This window comes from Aplysia californica, unplaced genomic scaffold (genome assembly GCF_000002075.1).
Source record: "Aplysia californica isolate F4 #8 unplaced genomic scaffold, AplCal3.0 scaffold00864, whole genome shotgun sequence".
Taxonomy (NCBI): domain Eukaryota; kingdom Metazoa; phylum Mollusca; class Gastropoda; order Aplysiida; family Aplysiidae; genus Aplysia; species Aplysia californica.
This window is the reverse complement of record NW_004798134.1, coordinates 212597-228886: the sequence shown is the minus strand read 5'-3', so window position 1 is coordinate 228886 and position 16290 is coordinate 212597. Positions and strand designations below refer to the sequence as shown.

The following is a 16290-nucleotide window of genomic DNA, read 5'->3' as shown; positions in this document are numbered from 1 at the left end:
ACACACACACACACACATACACACACATTAACACACACATACACACACACAAACACACAAACACACACACACAAAGACACACAAACACACATGGTGTGGAGAAGGAGGAGGAGAAAAGGGAAGGTGAGGACAGGGACACGGTAGGGAAATAATGTTCATGCTTCTGTGTGGTCTTTTTGTGCGAAAGTGAAAGAGTATATTGTGTGGGGACTTAATTTGCAACAGTATTTGTGGCTGTATGTGTGATTTGCAGCAAAAAAAAATAACCCTCGCAGTTTGAACCCCCAAAGCAGTGCATCTGTGTGCAGGAGTGCGTCTCCGAATAGTTCCTGGGTGCTCCTAGCCTCCTAGGCAGTCCAGATGATTGTATGACTATGATGTGCTCGTACCACTTCAGATTGCGTCTTTTTTTCTGAAGTCTGGAGGCCCGAGACGCCTACAATCTAATTCGCACTACCTCCTTGGTTGTGATCTCTGTACGAGAAACCGAAGAGTTCGTGGGAATATCTCAATATCATGGTATTTGTATGCGAGATAGATAGAGAGAGAGAGAGAGAGAGAGAGAGAGAGAGAGAGAGAGCATCAGAGCAGTAGGTGTGAAGAGTAAAAAGAACAAAAGTTATCTTTCTCTTGGACAAAGAGCATGGCGTTGAATAATTCATGCTATTCCTGGTAAAAACTAAATGTAAACCATGCTACAATTCCTGCATGCATTATCTGCTAGGTAAACATGCATACGCAACCTTATCAGGAGGACTTTGTATTTCTAGCCTTGAAGACCTAGATTAAGTTTCGTTATCTCGAAAAGCTTGCGCAGTACCATAGCTGTCTATAGTCAAAGGATAATGTGCCCCCCAAAAAACCAACGTGAATGACACGAAGTGGTGGTCATCGAATGTTAATGAAGTATTGCGAATATTTCATTCAAGCATGAAGGCCGTCCTTTTGAAAGCACTCTCTGCTGCATTTTTTTTCTTTTGTCGCTTCTGTTCATTTGGTTTTCACAGCAATTCATAATGACTGAACTGGCTAGCGCCCTGCGTAGCCTGATACAGGAGAAGTGAAAGAAAAGTGCTGCAGGGGGCCAGTTTTCGTTGACAATAAGTCCAGTTCACCCGTTCTTGAAATGGCCTTAGTTCTTCGGTATGTCTTCATACTTGTTGATTCGTTTTGGCATTTTCTTGTCACTTTTCCTCGCCCTGTATCAACAATGACCACCCTGTCTTCGTTGAGCGACATGTCGAATAGCCGTGCTTTTCTTTGCCCAATGGACTGGAATATAAGCTTGTCATTTTGAGGGTGGGTGGGCTGGGAAAGGGTGTGAGGATGAGGGTGGGGGTGGGAATGTTACGTGTCTATGCTTGATCGTCCTTGCGACAAGACCCCTTTCTGGCAGTTTTGTTATGTGATTCTAGATATATTACATTTGTCGTCTTTGTATGTAGATTAAGTAATATGGAAGTCTTAATTCCATAGTCGGTTCATTTAAAGATTTGCTCTTCACTCTCCCCCTACCCCCAACCCAAGCTTTCTGGCAAAGTTGGCATTTTATTGCTGCGAAGCTGAAAACTTTAAAGAAATAAAGACGGCAAACGATATTCATTTTTAATAATATCATATACTGTCATTTTCACCAATCTCGTCTAAAGCGTACATTTTTATCAGCGCTTTTTAAAGACCCATTGTTGATGAAAGGACGGCGGCCACCCCAGCGTGTCTTTTTCATCGGGATTCTTATTTGTATGTGTGTACTATTGTTTCTGACTTTGCCTGTAGGCTAGTGTTACAGGGATTTCGAGAGTGAACACTTACATGAACGAAACGCATAGCTTGAAGCACACCATTTGCATGGCCACAGGTAATTTCTTTCATGATTGTAAAACGTCAAATGAAGGACAGCATCTACATAATTGCTCGTTTTTTTTAGGACAAGCGCGCTAACCTAGATTCTGGGGATTTCCAGAAATCTTGACCTACACCAAAAGTGGGCATTGTTTTACCTATAGGACAAGTTTGGTTTCATTGGTGTATATATTTGTTTGGTTATAGAGAAAACTCTCCTTGTCTTTTAAAGACACTGAACAAGGGACAAAAACTTTACCTTCGATTTTCTTAAAACAGCATTTTTCTGGATAGCCCCCTTGTGCTTAAAAGCGATCAATTGGACATTAATTGAACCGTGCCGTCTTACATCTCTTGTTGGAAGGTTGTAGAGTTCCAGGGTGGATACTTGTGAGAATTGACGGTTCATCAGCTGCCGACTGGGCTTTGGACACCCCCCCCCCCTCCAAACAAGTACGAAGGGGCCATTTTGAGCGTTTTCCAAAAGAAGGCACAATAAAAGAGATAACCACCAGCTTACGTTACTCAATGGACCAAGAAATCGTAATCCCCTGCCAACATCTCTTCTCCCAAACCCTCCTCTTCCCTCCCCACGCCCAAGAGAAAACAAATCTAACTTGGTGCCTCATTATTCAAAATGGTGAAATTGTATAGTTTTAACGCCCCTATCTGTGTCAATCTCCGAAAGGACTGAGCCAGGTGGGAAATTCGTGCAAATTTCCTTTCCCAAGGACACAACGTCGGACCGAGCTGAGGTTCGAACCCCCAAACCCGCAACCTCACGATTACGAGTCCGGTAGCCTAACCACTAGGTCATTATTCAATGTCAACAAAAAGTAATGTAGATATAATTCATAATGGATTAAACCCAGAGACACAAATGAACAACAGAGACTCGAATGAGCAAAAGTTATTAGATTTTTTTTTTTTTAAAATCTTAAAGAGTCATATTAAAGTACGTGGCTGTTTTTGTAAAAGTTAAACGTCCTACTAGGCATAAGGCAGACCACTATAGTGAGATGAAAAGAGACCGATTTACTTAAAATACTCTTATACTTTCGAGTTTCTTGGCAGCAACAAAGAAGAGGTAAAACTGCCATCCTGTTTCAACGTCTCTTGATTACAGTGTCAGTGCTATACTATTGTGGGCTAATGGTCTTCATCCCACCAACCACAATTTCTTTTTCAGGTTCTCCGAGTAGCCACAGCCAAAGGATGTGAATGTCGGGGTCACTTAGTACGAGTAGCCGGGGAAATGCTGACCCGCCTAGGACCTGAAGACTTGTGCATCATCTCCCCGTCTGTTCTCCACGATATTGTTGTGGACGCCGAGGAAACCGGTGATGAAAAAGACAGCACAGCCGATGATAGCAGCAAGGCAAAACGTAGTAGCATCACAGTACACCGAGAACGTGCATGTAAGCTCGTGGACACTTATATGGCTCAAATGAGCTCCAAGGTATGAAACAATTTGTGTATTCACCAAATTGTCCACCCGCTCATTCGTTCATCCATCAATCCCTCTGTCTATCCATTCATTCACCCGTTCGTTCCTGCATCTATCGAACAATACGTTCAACCGCATTATTAAGTCCAACCACACGTCCATCCATTCCCCACTTTTCGCTCAGACTTGTTCCATTAACCGACCTAGACTACAATTGCACCACGCCGAACAGGTTTACCACTTACTTTTCTACAATATAGACCAACTTCGTATTGTTTTTGTTACTATAGAATTAGCAAGTACATTTGTAATTGAAGACCTCGATTGTTTGTTCAGTGTGGCGCGCAACACATCCACGGACCACAAGTCTTTTAGTTTGATTGTTATGCTCATAAAAATTAGAAAATAAGGACCGTAATATTCACACAAATCATCCAAGAAATGAAGATGACGACATTAACGATTATTTTAAAGCAATGATTTTGGCAAGATGATCATGCCTGCTGGAGCAGCAATGAATTAAAAACCAGAAATGCATGTGCATATTCAAAAGCTCTTTTTCTGTTCTTACTACAACACAAATGTAACGCTCTTATATAACAGACTAGCCAACATACTCTACGTACATCTCCTAGTCATACTGTGACAGAGCTGCTACGTACATGTACTTATTTTGCAGGGGGTGCTGACCGCAGAAACATTCCGACTTCTGGCGTCTGCTACCAAGAATTACCCTAGAACGTCGCACGATTCACTCTATGATGTTCTGGAATTTGTACTGAAATCAGGTAAGCCTTAAGAGAATGCAACTTTTCCCCTTATTTATCGTCGACTTAACTTGTAAACATTTAAGACGCTCTAGAAGCCTGTGTTTATCGATGCTTTTAATAATCAATGACTTTGAATAGACACATGGTTTTGAATGGTTTTGAATTTAAAAAAGAATTACACCAGAAAAGGTTACCTTGTCCATGTAGCAAAGTAAATAGTTGAGCGACCCACCAAAAAATAATTAACAATAAACAACAAAACCCCCTCAAACCCCTAAAAGAAAACAAAAAAATCACTGTCGGGAACCACAAGGCGGAGTAAAAATATGATACCCGGGCTCTTAGGGTTTCTGAAACTGGAGTTTTAACATAGAGCAGCTATAAACATGGATAGTCAAATCAAATCACAAAAACACCTCTGTCCATCTTTTGCTCACCACAGAAAAGGACAGTTTATCCCCACAACAGCGCAAAGAACTAGCCGAGGTGGTCAACTTTGACCTGGTGTCGGAGACACACCTACAGCGGGCCCTGGAGGAAGAGGTGGCCCCAGGCTCGGTGGTAGCGGGCAGCGCCATCAAGCTGTGTGGGAGACTGCGCTCAGAGCTGGCGTCCATCAAGTACATCGCAGAGACGCAGGAGGAAGAGATTCAGAAGTATCAGAAACTCGTTACGTCATCTTCAAGTAAGACTAAGCAGTTGACGTCTACTTCGCCCCCTCAGATTGTCGGAGCTAGACATCTGTCTTCTTTTTCTTCCAGAGACAGGAACTTGGATCTAGGTGGGTAGACAGAGATATTTTGTTGAAACGGTAGCTGCAAATTCGAGTAAATACTTACAATCGAGGAAAGAAGAAAGGAGGGAAGAGCAGAAGGGTGGCATTTAGGAATACATGACGTATATATTCAATTTTCTTAACCTTTTTATGTTACTTGTGGTCACGATGGTAGTCAAGATGATGATGATGATGATGATGATGATGATGATGATGATGATGATGATGATGATGATGATGATGATGATGATGATGATGATCATAATGATGATGAGTTAGATGTGGAGGATGATCATGATCATAATGATGATGAGTTAGATGTGGAGGATGAGAGTGGAAGAGGAGGAATAGAGGGTTGGCGGAAGGGTATATTAAAAGTAATTGTTGCTGATGAGTTGGCGGTGCCAGAGATAGTGGGAGGGCTGCTGGAGATAATGTTGACAATGCTGTTAGTAACAGCAAGACTACTAGTGATTTTATTGATGATACTGTAACAAAGAGAAACAACCACTTCAGCGTTTCCCCCAGTCCACTTTTGTTGATAAAAGTTTCATTTTCTTTTTTTAGTTTTCAAACTCAATTGAACTTGGCATGTTATTCCACTTGTTCTTCTCTCATGACAGGCTACCCTGAGAGTACAGACAGATCAAAGGCAAACAAGTCTCCGCGTCATGAAGACGACGACGATGACGACGAAGTAACCAATGCGGACGACCATCTCAGCCCAGATCCCATGGAAGCGGCGCAAAACGTTCTGTCAGCGGCCAGACACAAGCTCGCTCTGCCCATTTACACAGGCTACCGGCCCGCTCTCCTCACTCGCCTGTCGCCAAACACCGTCGGAGGCGGAAGTCACACCCACGGAAGTCACCATTATGGCAGCGGACACAGGGAACACGATATCACCTTGGAGGACGAGTTAGAGTTCAAGTTTGACCGTACGTTCCGAAGCCTGGACCCGCGTGTGCGGCACCAGAGGGTCAGCGGTCAGCCTCACCACCACCATTATCACCACAGCAGCGCCTCTAACAGAACCTACTTTCCGTATTCTCACTATACTAGCAGGTTTTAGGTGGCTGGTCGGGTTTATGATACGAGGTTTACATGGACCATTTTTCATGAATATCAGTGCATTTTAAGGCGGAATTGGGGAGGTACAAAAACAGTGCTCTTCAACCTAGTTCATTAGCCACAATTATGGGGCGAGAAGAGTTTTAGGGAAACTGTAAGAGATGATTTCAATTAAACGTTTAATGTAATACAGCAAAGCATTTATCCTAATATCTGAAAATGAAAAGATTTATTTCTCTTTGAAACACAGTTATGAAATTAAATTAGAAGCACAATTGCGGTAACACATGAGTCTGATAGGTATCAATATTGTTTGAAGCTGTGTTTGAAATTTACAATTAATGTAAAATATTAATGGGGTGATAATGCTCACCGCCAAATGATTTTCATCCCCACCATTATGTCATGCCTTTTCATTTCAATTAGAAATGTTCCTGTATAATCTGTCCAGAAAACTTAATATTTTGCAGTGATTGCAAATGTAGCACTCTAACTCCTATTAACAATGAAGTTTCTCTTCAAACACCACGGGTAAAGCATTGGACAATCAAGTGAAGTGGCACTCCAACGCCTCCGCAGAAAGAGATTTAATTGTGTTTATTATGATGCTCTGTCAGTGCACTGACTCTTATGCCTTCTCAGACAAAAAGCGAGCTTGGAAACTACGTCAGTTTGGGAATCCACTCATGGATTGACTTTAGAATAGATTGTCCTCCCAAAGTAAAGCGACGACTCTGACAAAATCGAATTTTTGTTTTGTTTTGTTGGTTTGTTATACCAGTCTTGCCTATATCCGTATGTCAAAGGCAGGACGACGTATCCATATCCGAAATATAAATTTCTGAAGTGCTAAAGCTACGCAAGTGACTGATCTCAATATTAAATGTCTTGGATTTTTCGCGTTTTTATCAAAATCATGGAATGTACACTTACGTCGCTTTGCCTTTGGATGGCAGAAGAGTTCCAAGGTCTATTTTCCTTTTGAGAGATGGTTGTGCCAGATTGCATTAATATACGCAACAGCACAGATTTAGATTCTGACCATTTTTCTTCGAATAATTCAGTACTTGCAATATCACCATTTTCTTTTAAAATGCGTCCGATGCCTTGTCTTTGAGTGGATGGTGCCATTTTTGCAGTAACACGACTATAATAGTGCCTGGTCTATGTTTGCTTTCTCATTGTGACCAGGTAGAACCACAGCTCGATTCTGTTCGAATAGTTTTGACCTGTTGACTCTCACATATACCAGACAAAGCACTGGAACTGCCAAAGCTCCATTTTAGAATTGCCATAGAAGTCTAAGTTAAAAAAACCACCCCAAAACATCAAAACAAAACAAACCCCGAGATTTTAGCACTTTATCTGACGCTCCTTCTTAATGAAGAGCTTAAAAGGCATTTCAATGACAGACAATATGTGAAGAACCAGAAAGGATTCTAATGCTTCTCAGTTTTTTTCCTCCCCTTTTTGACAGTTAGTATACCATATGCACTAATGATACTTTTTTGTTTTGATCTATTTAAACTCAGAATAGGAGTAGATTCTTTAGGAAACAGGACTTATAGATTATTAGTTATGTTCGTCCAGTTTAGAAGACGCGCTCGAAAACGTTCTTCACCAAAAGAAAAAAAGTCAACAAGATAAGTTCATGAAATCGATCCCAGGTCTTCGAACTTATGCCACCTGCCTCAGCATCAGAAGTTACCGTACATTCCGCTAACTTCACGTTAACACCGAAAGTTAACACACTTTTGGTACCAGTAGTACCTTGCATTGAGCACACATACTTTGCAGTAGACAACTTATAGTCACTTCGCCGCAAAGCCTGTGTGTGTTGATTTTGAGCTTTCAAATGAGAATTCTGCACGAATGAAAAAAGGTTTCCAGTAATCTTAATGATACAATGTAATTACTATTTTAAATTATTATGATTATGAATAATCATAAAAAAAAAGACGAGTAAAGATGTTCATATCAATACTTGGAAGGACGTCGAGGCTGATGTATTTCTAGTTGTAACTGCTCTCGAGAGTCTTACATAAATGACTTCAGGGTGCTGAAATGTGACGCATTGTATGTAAAACCTTTTGAATTCAAACGGGTCAATACCTGACATAGTAGATAAATCTTGTCGTCGGCAAGTCTATCACTTCTGAAATACCGTTTCGCTCCTTGTTTGATAAGCTTTAAACTTAGAAAATCAAACTACAGGACAACGGCAAAAGTGCAGGACAAAGGACCGATTTTTCTAATCTCCTTTCGCTTTATAGTCTTGGAGAAATAATTCTGACGTAGAAATCATGTAATAACCAACTCTTTCACTATCACAGATTTTCTGAAAACTGTTGAAACATTAATCCAGTTATGTTTACTATTACAAGTTTTCAGTGTGAATAACACGATATAACCTCACTGTAAACCGACATACCCATTTCTACTCTCTCTCTCTCCTGTTATGGGAAGCCTCGAAATAATTTAAACTTAGTGAAAGAGATAGGCCTACCATATAAAGTACACATTTATATCTGCTTGCCCTTAGTCAGCTTAAATATTCGTAATTTGTATAATTGTTTCAGCGTTTACCCTAGTCTTTGCCGATGACGCTTTTATTTAGTTTTAATTTTAAGAAAGCATTCTGTGATAATGTTTTGATACATTTATAGATACCAATTTGATGAGAATACAATACCTCTTTTCACTTACAGGTATGCCTTTGTATATCATCTGCGTGTATCAGTAAACAAACTTTCTTTCTGTCTGTCACTATCAGTGTCAATGTCTCTGTCTGTCTGTCTGTCTGTCTGTCTGTCTGTCTGTCTGTCTGTCTGTCTGTCTGTCTGTCTGTCTGTCTGTCTGTCTGTCTGTCTGTCTGTCTGTCTGTCTGTCTGTCTGTCTATCTGTCTGTGTACTCAATTTAAAAAAAAACTTTCCGCGAGAGGTATGAGTGTGTGTGTGTGTGTGTGTGTGTGTGTGTGTGTGTGTGTGTGAGAGAGAGAGAGAGAGAGAGAGAGAGAGAGAGAGAGAGAGAGAGAGAGAGAGAGAGAGAGAGAGAGAGAGAGAGCGTGTGTGTATGTTTGTGCGTGTGCGAGCGCGTGAGCACGTGTTTATGTAGTAAAGGATTAATTTATTACGTCTGTATAAGTTAGTTTCTTATTTGATTGTCGATGTTTTTATGTGCCCTGCTTTCTTCGTGTATGATGTTTATTTATGTGCCTGTGTAATATGAGTGTGTGTGCGCGTGTGTGTGTGTGTGTGTGCGTGTGTGTGTATGTGTGTGTGTGTGTGTGTGTGTGTGTGTGTGTGTGTGTGTGCGCGCGCGCGTGTGCGAGTTTGTGTGTGTGTGTGTGTGTGTGTGTGTGTGTGTGTGTGTGTGTGTGTGTGTGTCGGCTTGGATGTTCATGAGTATTGAGTTCGTATCGTTCGAGGTGGACTTAATAATATGTGATATTTGATATATTCACAAGTACACGTAAATTCGTCTGTTCTTTGTATATCTTGGATACATTATGCGATCCTTACGTATTTGACTAACTACCACAATGACTACCACAATGCACTTTTCTTTTCTATACTTTAAAAATACTGTATATCTTTGTTGGCTATCCCATACACACTTTTAGGGAGGTATTTTTCTCATAAAACATAATATGTAATACCTTATATTACTGATGCCAGTAGCTAGCTGTCCAATTATAGACTCATAAACCTGAGTTCTTTAACAAGAATGTTGTGACTTTTCTTTCTATCTCACAACCTTGAAGCGATTGGTTTTTATACAAACGTTTCTTTAAATCTTTAAGCCTCTATACCTAGGCAAGCAGAAGAAATGATATCTTTGTGAAATCGTTGTAAGAGAATCGTATGCGGCAGCTAATTAATCATGCTACATATTATTATGCATATAACAGTGGCCTGTGTACTGTACCATTTTAAAAAAAAGTATCACCTTTCGCTTTCGAGTCGTTTGCAGTGAAAAACAGTGACAGTTCTGTCCATGACATTTTAAAGTGTGAAACCCCCCAAGGAAGGTGCCCGTTCTAAAGGAGGGATACGCGCAATCTTTGAGCTTGCTTGTACCTCCAACCCCTCCCCCCCCCTCCCCGAGAGCAATTTTGTCATGGCAACTGCCTTGGACAGGACTGCATTTCGACTGTCGATTTCCATGACGTCGTTTTCCAGTATATTTTCTTTTCGTGGGAAATATTTTCCCGATCTTAGATGAGCATTTTGTGATCATACAACATAAGTTTCCATTTAGGACAGATTTGAAGGATAACGCACTCGCTTTTGTGAAAACAGCTGTGTACTAATCTACCCTAGTATTCTGTGGTACCTCTGGCTCGTATCCTTTAGAATCAAATTTTGTGGTAAAACCCAAATCTTAACTTCGTTCTCGAATAAGCACATGGCTTTAGAATTTACTTTGTTTTCTCCTAGTCTCTTCAAAGTTGTGGTCTGACAAGCTTTGCCCCACAACTGGAGTTCACTTTATTTGTCATGTTTGTTGTGATCTGTAATTGCTGGATTACTAATCTCTATGATCTTGTTCATCTAATGATGTTTGTAATAATTTACAAAACGTGTGTGAGAAGTTCATGAAATCCTGCCCGACTCTCAACACAGTTGTAATCTTGCCCATAGTTAAAATAATTTCAGCTTTAAGAATTTAATAAAAGTATAACTTTAATATTGTCTCCTCAAAGTTGTCATTTAATTTTCAACTTGGACTAATAAAACCAAATTCAAAAATAAATCCGAAATATATTCCGTTTTTCTTGTTCTTTTACCAAAAGTCAAGGCAACCTGACGACATGATATTAAATTCTTCTATTCATAATGCGACTTATGCTAAAAACCACCACCAACAACAAAACAACAACAACAACAACAACAACCACAAAAACATCATAATCGCCAACAACAGCAACAACAACAACAACCACCACAGCAACATCAATAGCAACTACAATAACCCCCCCCCCCAAAAAAAAAAAACCCCACACAAAAAACCCCACACACACACAAATTCAACAACCCAAAAACAAAACAAAGCAAAACAAAATAAACAAACTAACAAAAAACCTCTGGAACCCCCCCCCCCCCAGACATACAGGTTGCAGTTGTCTTAATTGACCTGATAGAGGAGGGGGCTGTATCCCAGTTGGTATAATGTTGAGCTATGGTGCAGATGACTCCGATTCGAATCCCCAACGGGACTCTCTTGTAGGCTGCTTGGTTTGTTTGGCGGAGTTTTCAAGGCTCTCGACTTACTTTATACAGTTTTCGGAGGCGGAGGTTACGTAGGCACTGCTTCTTTAATAACCTTACGGGTTTGAAAGGAGCGTGAAACACAAACTTAACGGAGCGTCCCCAATCAGTAGGAGGGATGCCTGTAATCTTTTACAAGGATCAAAGCTTGCTTGCCACCCCTCCTCCCCACACACACACACTCGAGACCGATTTTGCTATAGCAACAGCCATACCCAGGACTTCGATTTTCAACTGTCACGAAGTCGTTGACCAGTTTATTTGACCTTGAAGTTTTTGTTCTCATCATGGGAAATATTTTCCTGAGCCTTGTTTTAGTGCGAGTTTTACAGCTGTAGCAACACAATTAGGTCACACAAGTGCCGAGGAGTAGAAGCATTACAAGAGAGTAACAAACACAAAAAACAGAAGGAGGAGAGATAAGGACGACAGATGTTTGATTGGGAAGAAGGAGCAAGCCACACCAGAGCACTGGCCAACCACCCACTTCCCGATCCTTGGTGAGCATAATGCGATCATGGGTGGGGAGAAACCGTAAAGAATTGAAAGTTACAACGTATTCTCATAACTGAAATTGAATTACGTGCGGGTAATATTATGATTTTGTAGGCGTGCCCCAGGAGGAAGTTACTCACTGAAACCTCATTTCAGGTTTTTATGGAATCAGCGGTTACCAATAAACTGTACTTTGGTCATCCGTCTGCGAATAAAAATAGCCTTAAAAAAATCGCAGAGCACTTATCCCAGCGGTCTAAAAAAAGAAGCAAAAAAGACGTCAAACTAGCAGTAAAATAAAATGGGGATCCAATCGACCAAATTTCAACATGAAGCATATATATTTCAGCGATAGCTCAAATTGTTCTGCTCTCCTTCAGATCTTAGTGATCTAGCATTTTGTAACACAAGCTCTTGAAGAATATCAAGTAACACAGCACAGTGGTAAAACGGATTCCAGATTGGTTGACAGTAGGATAACCTACGCCCTTGAGTGAGACACATCAACCCTAGCTCAGAAACTGGGAAGGCCACAGCGACCAGTAATGGCGAGCTACTATTCGAAGTTGTCAATGCGGTGTATTGTTTGAGTGAGAAGTTTGTCAAAGGCTATGCTGTTAACGTTTCTCGTGTTGACATAATATACAACAAGGTAAACTGTAGCAGTAGTCATGAAGGCAGCTGAGCCTGGAGAAGCCATGTGAGTGCCTGTTTGTCCAATATGAAGAGGTTGGACGACGGGAACCAGCGAAGTCATATCGCTCTCAACATAGGAACCAATTCAAGCAAGCATACAAGTATCAGTGGGTACAGGAATTCAGAATAGCCCCAGAATCCGAAATGAATTAATGAACTAGTCATTCTCAGTGAACTGCATAATTTTTTGTTGCTTTTTTTCGCAGACTGCAACGTATACAACATATTTAAAAAAAGTTTTTTGGGGGGCTGTTATAGCTCAGCCACAAACCATTAGGCCTAATAATTATATTCCTACATCTGGGTTGCTTTACATAGGGAAAGGAAATGGTGTTCCTTTCTTACAGATATCGGTGTAGACTATAGACAGAGAAGCTTGGGACTCATGAGTAAAAAACAATTCTAAAAACTTCCTGGAATGAAAGGGATTTCAAGGTCAATCCGATTTTTAAACATTTCAGGGGTAACTTTTAAGCGGGTGGTCAAATTTAAGACCTCTTAGTTACGATGTAAGACATCAAGAACTTTAAAAATAGTACACAAAAACATGACTAGAAGTCGACTGTTGTAAGTCACTTTACTCCAACGCTTCACGACGCCAGCAAAAACTCTGTTTTCTAATTATATCTTTTACAGGCCAAACTAATAAGATGGAGTCTTGTGACTTAATTGTTTTAAAAATAATAAACCAGCAAATCCACTCACATTCACAATAACATGATAAAATGACCGTTGTTGATCAACAATACTTTAAAAATGTCATATCTAAGTACGAATCCCTTCTTCCTTCATTACAACTCTTTGAAGAGAAGTCAATGGGAAAAGAAAAAGACGGTTCAAGAAAAAAAAGGTATGTATGAAATTCAATAAAAGCTGTGGCTGTAGGTACAATGTAAAAGAAATCCTGTTCAGTCTAAAAAGCATTCTTATATAATTTTCTAGATACACGTCAAACTCGATTAATGCAATTGTTGGGGCTCTAGAGCATAGAGCCGAGCGTGTCTAGGCTGGAATCCGTCCTTCTGCTTCACGTCATGAAGCCAGGACAAAATCTGAGATGTTTTGTCTAAATTGTACACTTCATCCCGACCTTCCAACCCAGCAGCACCGAATTTGACTCTCAATGTATTGGGCGTCGCTGGCTTTCTGGGAGAAGCGGTCCCGTGGGGAGGGTGGATGGCAGTGGAGGGGATCTTATAACCACGGTGTCCGGACCCATCAGACCGAGCACTTCCTGGTGTATGAGCTTCAAAACTATCCGTTGCACCCGCTTGCTCATGCCCGCCTGACTTGCTGCTGATTATTTTACCACCTCCAGAGACTTGCAACTTAATAAAGTCATTAGCAATTTCTTCTGGAGACACGTTTTTCTCCTCAGTTTGAAACATGAAACCTGATATCCGATGTCTTGAAATAGTGCCCGCGGCGAAAGGGTATCGCCCAGCGAGATGGCGACTGCGTTTTCGACGATCTGTTGACTTCACGAAAGATTTAGTCCAGTGTCTGTCTAGGCTTTTTCTTGGCTCCTGTTTTGAGTCTGTGGGCGATGGCTCACGCTCATAACCTATACTCAATGATTTCCGAGTTTCTTGCTCAGCGGTCCAGTTGTTGCCGTTTATCTTTGGCTGGGAAGGATGAGCGTCTTCGTTTAGCTCAAGGTAAGGTGGACGGGACTCTTGCGATATTTTTGCTTCATATTTGTCATAATGAGATCCGTTTTCCTTATCGTTCTCTTGAAAACACTTTGCACATCGCAAGTCTGGACTATGCCTACAGTTTGAAGACGAAGACGTTGGCCTTTCCGTCTTAGGAGCAAGTCCCTTCCCACTCACAGGTGGTAGCGTTGCCATCTGGGCAAAACCAAGCAGTTTCTTTAAGTTCTGTCTCGCAAATTCGTTCAAAGTAGGAGCAAAATGAGGTCTCACTTGGTGAGCTGATGAACTTCTCACAGGTTGGAATTTTGACTCAGAGAGTGATGACTCAGGACTGTCGCCCCCAAAAGTAACTTTTTTCTTCTCTTTTCTTCTGTCGTTTGACGAATGAGTGACATGATCCTTATTCTTATAAAACATTTCTTCAGGCTGGGAAGTCCTTTCGGGTGACGTTTTCAGAATTCCTTTAATCTGACTACCCCCCGCACGCCTGAAAATTGTCGGCTTTCGATTTTTAGCCGTCGGTAGTGAACTATCAAACCAATCTTGAGGAGACACTGGGTCGGAGAATCTGGTGCGATGGGTGCGGGCACTTGATACAGACCGCGCACTTTTGGGAGCAGAGTTTACCTCGGCCCGAGTATTGTCAAAACCCCCAGAACTCCCGTGGCTGTGTTCCTTGTACGGGGAACGCCAATATAGAGCCATGACTGAAGTGTTGACTATCTTTTCACATTTATGGCGCCATCAGGATTCTGGAGAAGAAAATAAAAAGACAAGATTCAGTCAATCAAAACAGAGACATATTTTTTAAACATGGTTCTTGGGTTATTTCATAAACGTAGGTGCAACCCCCCCACCCCCACCCAAACTAAGCCTAACCAAATCAAACAACAACAACAACAAACCATTAAAATATTAAGAAAAAACAACTAAAAAACTCTCAAAAGCACGGAGGCCTAGGCGGGCGTAATGAACTCTGGTAACAGCCCTAGTCTTAGAATATTTATGCACTGGCCTTTTGTGTTCTTTGCCTCCTGTCTTGAATAGTGTTTGCAGCAATACCGCTTTGTTAATGTCATGAATGAGATGAAAGCACAATACGATAGCTGACACGTCGCAAAATGCATTGTGGGTTTTATATGGGTCTTTCAGTTCAAAAGAACCCATACACTTAAACTTAATTAGAGTCTAACGCATGCAGTCTTTCATTATTTTTATTTAAGGTTTTCCCGCCCAGAACAACTTCTGGGCATGGGACCGACACAAGAGGAGCAAGAACTTTATGCATAGATTGTTGGGCCTAGCATACAGATAATGTATGTTATCATAAGGATGTGCTTGAAACTAAGTAGCTCGTGCCATTTCCACAATTTGCTATTAATGTGAATATAATGCTGTTCTCAACTAGATAGCATTTCAAGCAAATAACGATGTATCCAGGGCAGGGGACGGAAAATGGATTGAACTGACCTGACTTTATGTTTGCTAAGTTAAGCTTAATTTCCTTAATGCGCCCAAATCATGTATCGTATGAGAAACACCACTGTGTTTCTTGTTATCATATGTTAACCGACCAACACCCCTCCCCCAGTCACCTAGAAACTATCAGAAAAAGTTAGATTGAAACAACAACAACAACAACAACAACAACAACAACCAAGCAAAAACAAAAAAACCTTGGCCCCACCCCTTCTAAATATAAGTCAAAACGACCCCCCCCCAAAGATAAATAACCAACAACGACGACTACTAAAAACCAAAACAAACAAAAACAACAACCCCCTCCAACCTATCACCACCCCGAAAAAGAAAGACAAACAAACGTACCCCCTCCCCCCAAAATCAACAACAACAAACAAACAAACAAAAACAACCCAAATAACAACAACACAACAACAACAAAAGGAAACAACACAAAAGATTCTAACCTCAATATCGAACCTATGTCAACGAAACGTTAATTGTGGACAATTACGTGCATTACAAAGTACCAGAGAAAGAAGACGCAAACTATTTTCATTGAAGCCCTTTCGAGAAAGGGGTTGGAGCTGCTGTCATTTGTCAACCACTTCTAACCTTTCTGTCTGAGGTGCATGGGGTTCAGGATCGTAAGTAACACTCTGACAGGCAGATTGTTTGAGGGGCAGCTTTCAGGTCAAGAGGTTATATAATAGGTTTAAAATTTTGTGGACACAGTGCTCGTGTCTTCAACTGCCAACACTGATCAGCGAGACAAGAGGAAGAGGGTGTGTGTGTGTGGGGGTGGGG

The 16290-nt window shown here is 41.0% G+C and overlaps 2 protein-coding genes across 3 annotated transcripts in view; one reads left to right on the top strand and one right to left on the bottom strand.

The window, feature by feature from the left end:
• The window catches only part of LOC101851374 (BTB/POZ domain-containing protein At5g03250), a 12158-nt gene extending 4383 nt beyond the window's left edge, over positions 1 to 7775 (top strand). For both annotated transcript variants that reach the window (XM_005110199.3, XM_005110198.3), the window contains exons 3-6: positions 3032 to 3301; positions 3969 to 4077; positions 4502 to 4840; positions 5458 to 7775. In XM_005110199.3, the coding sequence (XP_005110256.1) occupies positions 3032 to 3301; positions 3969 to 4077; positions 4502 to 4840; positions 5458 to 5906 (1167 nt within the window). In that variant the 3' untranslated portion in view covers positions 5907 to 7775. The remainder of the gene's footprint in view (positions 1 to 3031; positions 3302 to 3968; positions 4078 to 4501; positions 4841 to 5457) is intronic.
• A 5150-nt stretch (positions 7776 to 12925) lies between these two features.
• Positions 12926 to 16290, bottom strand: part of LOC101851154 — a 10296-nt gene continuing 6931 nt past the window's right edge. The window contains exon 2 of the mRNA XM_005110197.3: positions 12926 to 14774. Coding sequence (XP_005110254.1) covers positions 13327 to 14727 — 1401 coding nt within the window. The 5' untranslated portion in view covers positions 14728 to 14774 and the 3' untranslated portion in view covers positions 12926 to 13326. The remainder of the gene's footprint in view (positions 14775 to 16290) is intronic.